Consider the following 11,301-nt stretch of genomic DNA (forward strand, 5'->3'; position numbering starts at 1 on the left):
AGACTCCCCTGAAATCTCACCCATTCTGGTATATTTGTTTCCATTTACATGGAGTCTCAAATTCCTGGAAACATATTTTTGGCCAAAGATTTTTTTTTAGTTTATTATTTTTTTAAACTAGGTTTGTGATTTCATCAGTAGGAATAAATCTTGGAATCATGGTGTGAGAATTTTGTTCTCTGACACAGATCAGCAACTTATTCATAAATTAGATTCTTTGAGAATTGCCAGGGGCACTAAGAGGCTAGATGATTAGCCCAGGGGCAAATGGTAAGTATGTGTCAGAGGTAGGACTTGAACTCAGGACTTCCTTACTCCCTAGTCAAGTCTCTGTCAGCTTCACCATGCTGGCTCTTGATTTAGTTATTGTACCCAGTCAATATTAGGGAAAAAAGATGATCTGATGATTAGGAATAGCTCAGTTCTAGGCATAGATGCACTGGTAAATGTTTAACAACTGGCTCCCTGAAAAAAAAGAAAGAGGCACACAAGACACACTTTTAAGTTTAATCTGCATTATTAACATTTTCTCTGTCACTTTCTTAAGTCTAGCCCATTAAGCTAACATTAAATCAAGCCTCCATTTTTTAGTCTTTCTTTATTTCTGAGGTGAAAATGCTTTCACCAAAAACTTAACAATCATCTCTCTACAGGATATAGATGACAGATGAGTCCAAAGATATTTATAATCACGTGTCCATTGGTAGTCCCTTTTAAGGTGTTGTTTGGAGTCTTTCTCTTACATTAAAAAAGCCACTATCTCCTAAATTTTATATCAATTAATTAATTGAAACTTCTTACCTTCTATCTTAGCATCAATTTAAGACAGAAGAACATCAAGGGCCAGGCAAATGGGGGTAGGTAACTTGCCCAGGGTCACCCAGCTAAAATGTCCCCTGAGTTAAAAAAATTTTTTTTTGATCTTGCAGAATGATCAGCCTGTCTGACAAGCACCAGAGATGAGGAAGACCTTGAGAAGAGGCAACCAGAGCTATTTCAGAGTCTCAAACTTTGGGTTTTCTTTGCTGATTTTCTTTGCACATTAAGACTTACCCTGCTGCTTTGAACTCAAAGGTAATACTTGGTTTCATTGTTGATAGTGAAAATAATGGGATTCCTCACTCTCTGTAGAGCCCTTTCCTTGTGGTTTCCTGATAGAGAACCCCCTCACCCATTGTTGTTCTAAGATTCAGAGCTGGACGAGAACTTAGAGGTCATCCATCCAACCTAACTCTTCTCATCAGCAGTATATCAACAGTTGTGCATATGGCGACCCCAGGTATCATCTCCTTTGATCCCCACACAAACAAGACTTTTATGAAGAGCTATCTAAGATCTGGGACCATGGACTCTGCCCCATATATTCCAGGAGATTTGTGGGCAGGAAATTATAAGGGGAACCACAGGGGTTCTCCTTAAAGATTCCCCTATAAAAATGAGGATACCCTCATTTTATAGAGTAAGAAACTGAGGCCTAGAGAGGACAATGTAGAAAAAAAAAGAGTTGGATTAGATGAACAATTCTCAAGAGTGTAGTCTAGGGGTCTCTGAGAGGTTCTATAAGGTCAAAACTATTTTCAGAATAAAATTTACCATAATATAAATATATAGTATAATATCATATATTATATATCACATATAACTTAAAAGAATAGATAATAGAACAATATAATATAGACCACACTATAATAATATATAATAATAAACATAATCTAGAAGTTAATATAATGTATACTATACTATAATAATAAACATGACATTGAAGTTAATATGATACATACTATAATATAATCATATAATATAGTCATAGAACACTATTATTAATATGATACATGTAGATATATAATATAAAACATAAAAATAGTTATCCCTTCTACATTATGACTTTACCCAGTGTGGATTTGACATATAGGAAGTTAAATGGGGAATTTGGGGGGAGTTTTGTGGATAACATGTGAAGGTCAGGAGATGTCACAGAAAAAGTTTAGAAACTAAGAAACGCACAAATAACTCAGAATTTACAACAAAGTACTGTAAACACTCTTTAAACGAAAAAGAAAAAATTCAGACTTCTCTGGTACGAAGAGAAAGTCAAACAATTTTATGTGGATCTTCTAGATCACTGGGGTGCTGTGCCCCTAACCCTTGGGACGTGGAAAGCATAACTATACTAAGATGTTTTAATTTCAAATATGGTAAATATTATTCAATAGGATTCACATAAACAAGAGGTCTTTGAGGCACTCAACTAATTTTTAGGAGTGAAAAAGGGTCCTGAGAACAAAAATTTGAGAACCATGGAATTAAGTGATCTCTCTGATACTTTTGGTTCTAGGATTTTGTGATTCTATGATGACCTTGAATAAGGCACTAGACCTCCAAAAGCCTCAGTTTCCCCATTTGTAAGATAAAGGAAGGGTTGGCCTGGATGGTCTCTGAAGCTACTTTCATTTCCAAGTCAACAATTCTATAATCTCTGCAACATGCAAAAGAAGCTCTAACTTTGGATTCTCAATTTGAATCTTGCCTCAACTACAAACTACTCATGCAACATTGGGCAAGTCATTTATTGGGTCTCAAGTCCTTTGACTGTAGGGGTCTCTTAGCTCTAAATATATTACCGAACCCTAGAGGAAGGGATGCTATATCGGTCTCTAATGTTTAACATTAGAAGCAACATTTAGAGGTCCAACCACTCATTTCTAAGATGTGAAAATTGAGGTCTACAAAGGGTAAACGTCTTTCATCATATAGTAACCAGCAGATTGTAGTTTGGAATAGAAGTCCTCTGACGTAAATCCCATACCCTTCCATTATCCCGTGAAGAAGGTATCAAACTTCTGAGAGTCAAGGGAAAGAAATGATAGGTGAACTAATTCTAGGTTGGTTTTCTGAAGGAAGGGGCAGCGGCACAGTGAGTGTCCTCAGTATTAGTAGTGATTTCTGGGGGGAGGGTGTGGCTAGGAAAAAGCCAATCAATCAATCAATCAACCAATCAAAAAACATTTATTATAATATTTACTCTGTTCATGATACATGTATAACCCAGTGGAACTGCTTGTCAACTCTGGGAGTGGGGAGGGAAGAGAGGGGCAGAAATCATAAATCATGTAACCATGGGAAAATATTCTAAATAAAAGAAAAAATATTTACTATGTTCCAGGCATATGTTCCATTCCCAACTAAATGTTGGGAAACAAGAAAAAACAAAAATGATCTTTGCCTTCAAGGAACTTACATTTTAATGGAGGAGACAATATCTATGAAAGACAGGGGAGCAGAGCTATCATTCACACTGCTTGTGTCAGAACCAAATTAAAATATAATTGGGAAATATCTAGCAAAAGAAGTAAAAATACAATAGAAGGATAGTTTAATACTAATTTGTGGTTTTCTGAGTCAATAAGCAGCCTGTGATTTCCTTGTGTATGGTTTTGTGGCCCCCTGATCTGGAACTACCATCCCAACCCCTAGTCTCGGTGGCAGTCTAGGTCTCCAGAGCACTGCTGCAATAGTTCCCCTCAAGATCTAAAGGTAGCGGAAAACATGGGGAATGGGGGATGAGGGTACCAACTGCAGGGGCCTGGTTTAGAAGGCCAAAGGAAGCCAAGAACAGGACAGGGAAGAGAATGAAGGGAGGCCAGCTTTGGCCTCTGCACAAAATGGAGACTCCACTAGGAATTCACCAATCGGAGAAAGTGGAAAGGCCTTGTATGGCAAAAACCATAGATCTGCATCTTGGCTAGCTCCCTAGTGAGGTTCTGCATTATCCTTTTGGAATGCTTTCCCCAGGGACTTGTTCATAATAATGAACATTATTCCATATTTAGAAATGCTTGTCAGGTAGGGGGAAGGAGAATCATTAAGGAGAATGGAAGGCTGGGCACATGCTCATCTGGTATCTTGATGGAATTCCAGCTAATCCTAACCCTAACCCTAAACCCTAAACCCTGATCCTAACCCTAAACTCTAAACCCTAACCCTAAACCTTAACCCTAAACCCTAACCCTAAACCTTAACCCTAAACCCTAACCCTAACCCTAACCCTAACCCTAACTAACCCTAACCCTAAATGTATAGATTAGTGTGGGAAAGGGGGTATGCAATAAGTGCTTAAAGAGTGAATGGATGCCTGAATGATGTCTTTTATTTGCAGAGAATGGCTAGTGACGATTACAACTTCACCGATGGCTACTATGACTATGATGGTGATGGATTTGTCATAGCTCCTGAAGAGTCAACCCCCAATGATGCTGGGGTGGCCAGAATCTGCTTGGTGGTGATCTACAGCTTAGTCTGCTTTCTGGGACTCTTGGGGAATGGCCTGGTCATTGTGATCACTGCCTTAAAGATGAAAAAAACTGTAAACACTGTCTGGTTTCTCAACCTAGCAGTGGCTGACTTTTTATTCAATGTCTTCCTCCCAATTCACATTGTCAACACAGCCATGGACTACCATTGGGTTTTTGGGAAGGCCATGTGCAAGATTAGCCACTTTGTGGTGGTCTACAACATGTACACCAGCGTCTTCCTACTTACCACCATCAGTTTTGACCGCTGCATCTCTGTTGTCTTCCCCGTGTGGTCCCAGAACCATCGGAGCATCCGGTTAGCTTCCCTTGCATGTGCAGCTATCTGGACCTTGGCCTTCTTCTTGGGTTCTCCATCCTTGATCTTCCGGGACACAACTATACAACAGGGCAAAATTGTCTGTTTCAACAACTTCAGTCTTCTGGCCAATGTCTCCCACTCCCACCATTTGCATTCAGCACAGGTCTCCATCTCATACATGAGGCATGTGATGGTGACTGTCACCCGGTTTCTTTGTGGATTTTTCCTTCCTGTGTTCATCATCACAGTGTGTTACCTCATCATTGTCTGCAAGTTGAAGCGTAACCGACTGGCCAAATCCAAGAAGCCATTCAAAATCATCGTGACCATCATCATCACCTTTTTTCTCTGCTGGTGTCCTTATCATACCCTGTACCTGCTGGAACTCCATCACGCCTCTGTGCCAAGTTCTGTGTTCAGTCTGGGGCTGCCCTTGGCCACAGCACTTGCCATCTCCAACAGCTGCATGAATCCTATTCTGTATGTCTTCATGGGCCAGGATTTCAAGAAATTCAAGGTGACCATATTCTCCAGGCTGGTCAATGCCTTGAGTGAGGACACTACTGCTCACTCTTCCTACATGAGTCACAGGAGTATCACTAAGATGTCCTCTATGAATGAAAGGTCTTCTATGAATGAGAGGGAGACTGGAATGCTCTGAGACTCACCCCAGGACCTCCCCACCCCATGTCCAGAGACAGGTGCCTCCTTTTGGCTTTGACTCAACCTGGAAACTTCCAAACTACTTAAAGCCAAGGCAAGAATATATCTGACCACCATATTTCCACCAAGGTTGATGAATCACCTTAAACAGGTGGTTTATTAAAATCGTTGAGAGGCATGAAAGACATTTTGAGATGGGGTCCCAAAGGGATGGAATTGAGCTCCATGAATTCAGGACATTGACTGGTTGATCTCCCACCTTTCTGTGGCCTCTGGGTTAATAGTATGGATTGAAGAAACTTGTCATGTTGAATACTGGAGCTAGAAATGATCTTAAAACAAGAGAATGTTAAAATGAAAGGGGACTTGGAGATCGATTGTCTTTACAAGATGGGGAAAATTAGGCCCAATGAAGACATGTGCCTGGTCCAAGGACATTTGATGGCAGGACCAGGACTAGAATTCAGGTCTAAGTTACTGACTGCCTGGCCATGCATATGCTATTTGGGGGACCATGAGATTTCTTTGAACCTTTAATAATGAAGGAGTCAAAGAAAGAATGAAGACAATCTTTGAGAGAAGGTTCAATAAAGCTCTACTAGGGGGGTTGGTTGGTTGGTTTTAAATGCTTCCAGGGATGGAATCTTATTCAGGGGCATTGTAGGTTCTTCCCTCTTGGTAGTGACCCAAGGATTTTTATCTCTGGTGCGGCATATTAGTAGCTAATTTAGCCTGTGTTAAAGACCCCCTGTCCCTCTATGTAGGCTTGACCCTGTGTCTGAAATTCACAAAGCAGAATGTAAGCTCCCTGAGGGCAGGATTTGTTCCATTTTTTTTTTTGCACAGCATCTGTCATGTTGTAAGTGCTTAAGGAATGTTTTCTGAATTGAATTGCTCCATCAGAATAATAGAATCTCAGCAGTGCATAGGACCTCAGAAAGTATCTAGGAGTGCAGGATTTTAGAGCTGGTAGGGATCACCATTTATTCATGTATTCATTCATTCATTCATTCATTCATTCATTCATTCATTCATTCATTCATTCAATCAATCCATCAACCCATCAAGCCTAACTGTCTCATTTTTTTTTTAAATTTTTTTTAAAACCCTTACCTTCCGTCTTGGAGTCAATACTGTGTATTGGCTCCAAGGCAGAAGAGTGGTAAGGGCTAGGCAATGGGGGTCAAGTGACTTGCCCAGGGTCACACAGCTAGGAAGTGGCTGAGGCTGGATTTGAACCTAGGACCTCCCGTCTCTAGGCCTGGTTCTCAATCCACTGAGCTACCCAGCTGCCCCCTAACTGTCTCATTTTTATACATAAGGCAACTGAGGCCCATTGACTTGCTCAAATCCCACTAGAAGTAAGTGGTAGAGCAAAGTCATGTGACTCCAAACCCAGGACTTTCCCCCTATGCCATACAGTCTCCTAGTCCAACCTGGACTAGCCAATTTACTCTATTCTGCAACATTTCTAACAAATAATCATCCTTCTTTGGGTTAAAGCTTTGCCTTTAGGAGACCCCTGTTGAACTATGGATATATTTCCTTGCAGGGATAGCACAATAAACCAGGAGGAATTCATTCTCATGACCCCATAGGCTGATTTCTCAGACTAATTTGAAATGTAGAAAATAGTGCTCAGGGTGATAGGGTCTAGGATGGTGGGAGAGGGCACTTGTACTGGTAGGAGAGAAAGAGGAAGAGGAGGGGAAGGGAATAGCCTAGTAGCTTAGGACCCATCCAACCCCAGAGAAGAAAGATCAGGGTGGGACCCCAGAGTGAAGGGGCACCTAGGCTGATCGAAAGTGGAGGACTCTGATGTGCATTTGGAGGTAAGCACTAAAAGGGAGTTGAGGGTGCTGAAGGGTTTATGGGAGAGCATTAAAAACAACTTTGTTAACCTCATCTCCTCAACTTAGCAGTTGGGCTGGCTCTGCTTCTTCCAGTTCAGAGCCTGTGATTCTGGTCCAGTGGTATCTTTTCCTGGGATGAGGAGATCACAGAACCACTGAGAGATCATCTAGTCCAATCTATGCATCACTGAGAATCTTCTCTATAATATAAGGACAATTGGCCAAGCAGCCATTGCTTGAAGAACTATAGTGATGCTCCTGCAGCAGTCCATTCCATTTTAGGGTACTTTACCCACTTCACTCATGACTCAACTCTCAGGACTTCTTTCCCTTGTCCTTACCCCCACTTTTGAGTTCCCTGATAGGTATTATCTTGTCCCTTCATTGTCATCCTCCTCCTCATCTCCACTTTCTAGCGTATCTGTATTTCTTAAAATGAGATGCACAGCTCTTCTGGAACCTCCCCCACCTACCCTGAGTGTATTAACAATTTACCTGTGAGATCTGATGTGACAACTAGTACACAGCCCCCATGTTGCCTCAAATAACCATTGCTCACACCCCCGCTGACTCAGTGACTTATTCCCTGCCTGACATCTCCTTAAAATAACCTTGGCATCTTTGTTTCCTCTTCTGGCTTCTTCAAAATCTTGATGTGGGACTTGGATTGGTTAGAAGGGGAAAAAACTGAAAACTCTTGAAACATGGAAAGGAAAACCTTTGGGAATAACACACTTAGAAGTGACAGTTGCTGTAGGGAAGGGTTGTAAAACTGGGAGTCAGTCCCTGGGGATCATAGGATTATAGATTCAGATGGGAAAGGACTTTAGAGACCAACTAGTCCAACTCCCTCATTTTATAGTTGAGGAAACTGAGGCCCAGGGAAGTCACATAACTAATATCAAAGGAGGGAGATGAATCTAGATTCTTTTATTCCAGTGGAATTAGAGCCGTACTACTTCCTCTCTCTTGCCCTGGGCTCAAAAGGTGGTTGTCACTCATTTACACTCACATGGAGGATTATATTTTGTTTCTGGACAGGGGCAACTAAGTGGTAGCTAAGGCACCAAGCCTGGAATTAGGAAGACCTGAGTTCAAACTAGCCTCAGACACTTATTAGCTGTGTGCCCCAGGACAAATCATTCAACTCTATTTGTCTCAATTTCCTCAACTGTCAAATGGGCTGGAAAAATAAATGGCAAACCACTTTAGTGTCTTTGCCAAGAAAACCCCAAGTGGGATCACAAACAGTTGGACATGACTGAAATGTTTGAATGATCACAAAAGCTACATAAAATCAAGATAATGAAGGGCAGCCCTTCCATCATTTTAGTAGTGCCCTGTGTTTCAGATTTTCAAGAGTCTCCCATGATGGGCAGGCATAAATGAGTTGCTATCTTCATTATGGGAGGGACTACCCATATTCCTGAATATTGGAGTGATCATAGTTTGAAAGACTCAGAGATGGCTGAAACTGGAAGAGACTATGGAAATTCTCCAATCCTAACTCCTTCATTTTATGGATAAGGAACAGAAGCCAAGAGAAAAGGCACTTACTCAAGGTTACATGGTTAGGTAGCTGAACTGGGAACTGAACCAAGGTATCCTGACTTCTAATCATCATCATAGAATGTAGGAACTGGAAAAGCCCCTGGGAATCATCAAGGCCACATTATAACCAGGGAGAACAAGCAGATTGTCTACTTTTTAATAATAAATCATGATTGTTCATCAACCCCAAATTAATTTTGTATTGACTTTGCAATTAGTTTCAAAAAACCATTAGACCCAACAAAGAAAATCCATTTAGGTGATGGTTTTCTTTCTCTCTGATTATGGGAAACAAGAGCCCTTACTCTTATTGCTATTCCTTTTACTTAAAGACAGCAGAGTGCTGTGTGAAAGTGTCCAGGATCAGGGCTCTAGAGAGACCTGTGTTTGAGTCCTACCTCACACAACTGACTAGCTATGAGACCCAAAGAAATTGCTTATTTTCTGAGAGCCTCAGTTTTCTTCTTGGTCAAATAACAATGGGGTGGTTGGAGGCTCTTTTGGGAGAGAAGGCTATAGAATGCTTTATAAACTTTGAAGTGCTAGAAAAATGCTCGTGTTTATTCTTACTTCTCCCCTTCTCCTCCTCCTTCTCTTTCTCCTTTTCTTCCTTCCTTCCTTCCTTCCTTCCTTCCTTCCTTCCTTCCTTCCTTCCTTCCTTCCTTCCTTCCTTCCTTCCTTCCTTCCTTCCTTCCTTCCTTCCTTTCTTTCTTTCTTTCTCTTCTTCTTCTTTCTTTCTTTCTTTCTTTCTTTCTTTCTTTCTTTCTTTCTTTCTTTCTTTCTTTTCTTTCTTTCTTTCTTTCTTCTTTCTTTCTTTCTTTCTTTCTTTCTTTCTTTCTTTCTTTCTTTCTTTTCTTTCTTTCTTTCTTTCTCTTTCTTTCTTTCTTTCTTTCTTTCTTTCTTTCTTTCTTTCTTTCTTTCTTTCTTTCTTTCTTTCTTTCTTTCTTTCTTTCTTTCTTTCTTTCTTTCTTTCCCTCCTCTTTGTCCTCCTCCTCCTCCTCTAGAAGAATGGGGAGATGATTTGCCCAGGGTCATATAGCTGGGAAGTGTCTCAGGCTAGATTTGAACCCAGAACCTCCTATTTTTAAGCCTGGCACCCTATCCACTGGTATCCATTGAGCCAATTTTTCTATCTTATCCCTTAAAGAAAACTCAACACCTTTGGGTAGGAATGGAAAGGGTCCTGACCTGGGAGGAGGGAACCCTGAACTCTAATCCTGGGTCTGCTGGGAACATGCTGTATGTCCTATATGTTCAACAATTCAATAAACATTCATTAGGTGCTTACTATGCACCAGGACCTGTACTTAAGCATTGGGGACACAAAAAGAGACCAAAGACAGTCCCTGCCCTCAAGGAGCTCACAATCAAAGTTGTTTTAGCTCTCTGGGTCTCAGCTTCTCCTTCTGCATGATGATGATGTTGGACTAGACCCAAAGTCATACATAGGATCATGGATTCAGAACTAGAAGGGCCTCTATGCAGTTTAACTTCCTCATTTTAAGGTTGGGGAAATTGAGGACCAGAGAGGTCAGAAGTTTCTAAATCTAGGACTAGAATAGAGTTCAGAAGTCATCTAGTTCAATTCCCTTACTTTACAAATGAGAAACCCAAGGCATATGGTGAAGTGATTTTTTTTGGGGGGGGGAAGTGACTTGACCAAGGTCACACAAGTCATAAATAGCAGAGGTGAGGTTTGAACTCAGGGCCTCTGACTTTAGAGCTAGGGTTCCTTTTGCTGTGCCATCTTGTTTCCATTTTGCCCAAGGAAGCCCAACTGGTAAGGGACAAAGAAAAAATTTGACCCTAGGACTGAATCTGATGCTAGATTTCAGTTTACTTCCCCAATTTCACAGAGAAAATTTTGAGAGATTTGAGACAAGGCCCTCATATCTCTCCTCTAGATACAGAATTCCCTAAAGGATGGAAAGACCAATCTCAGTGTAGCCACAGAATCCATTTTCTTTATTCTGCATACTTTAATTTCAGATCAAAATAAGTATAAACAACACACAATATACATCTGGATCCCCCAGATCAGGAGTCAGGAGACAGGGGAAAAGGTATAAGCCCTGCTTATATATATATATTATATATATATATATAATATATATATAAAATATGTTGTAAAGCAGGAGGAAAAAAAAACTAACACCACTAGCCATTGGCTGATGCAGCCAGGCAGGACTTCCCTAGGTCTTAGCCTTGTTTTTTTCCAACATGGCCCAGTGGGAAGAGTTTTCATTTTCCTAAACATTTGATCACAAGGGTTGCCTCACCGACAGGAACTCGGTGAACAGCATGGAAATGTTTCCACCATGGAATTAAGTGTTCCCAATGTTGTGTGGACATTGGTGACTCACACCCCATTTGGAGAATTTTTTCCTTCCTCTTAAAAACATCATTTTCATGGGGGTAAGTATTGGTGAAAAGCTGCACCTTCTGACTGCCTCCAGGAGTGGGGAAACTCAACCCGGGTTCCATTAATGCATGAAGGTCTCATCATCCTCTCCAGAGGGACTGATGGAGAAGTTGATTCAGTCCAGAGGATGCTTTAGCCAGAAGAGCCAGGGGCTATGGTGGAGTCTCTGAGCACCACCAAAAGGAAGAAAGAGGTTATCGG

At 41.0% G+C, this 11,301-nt stretch overlaps 1 protein-coding gene across 3 annotated transcripts in view; it reads left to right on the forward strand.

The window, feature by feature from the left end:
* The window catches only part of CMKLR1 (chemerin chemokine-like receptor 1), a 70,758-nt gene extending 61,896 nt beyond the window's left edge, over positions 1 to 8,862 (forward strand). For all 3 annotated transcript variants that reach the window (XM_007489964.3, XM_007489965.3, XM_007489966.3), the window contains exons 2-3: positions 930 to 1,074; positions 4,157 to 8,862. In XM_007489964.3, coding sequence (XP_007490026.1) covers positions 4,160 to 5,272 — 1,113 coding nt within the window. In that variant the 5' untranslated portion in view covers positions 930 to 1,074; positions 4,157 to 4,159 and the 3' untranslated portion in view covers positions 5,273 to 8,862. The remainder of the gene's footprint in view (positions 1 to 929; positions 1,075 to 4,156) is intronic.
* The last annotated feature ends 2,439 nt before the right edge of the window (positions 8,863 to 11,301 follow it).

This window comes from Monodelphis domestica, chromosome 3 (assembly GCF_027887165.1).
Source record: "Monodelphis domestica isolate mMonDom1 chromosome 3, mMonDom1.pri, whole genome shotgun sequence".
Taxonomy (NCBI): Eukaryota; Metazoa; Chordata; class Mammalia; order Didelphimorphia; family Didelphidae; genus Monodelphis; species Monodelphis domestica.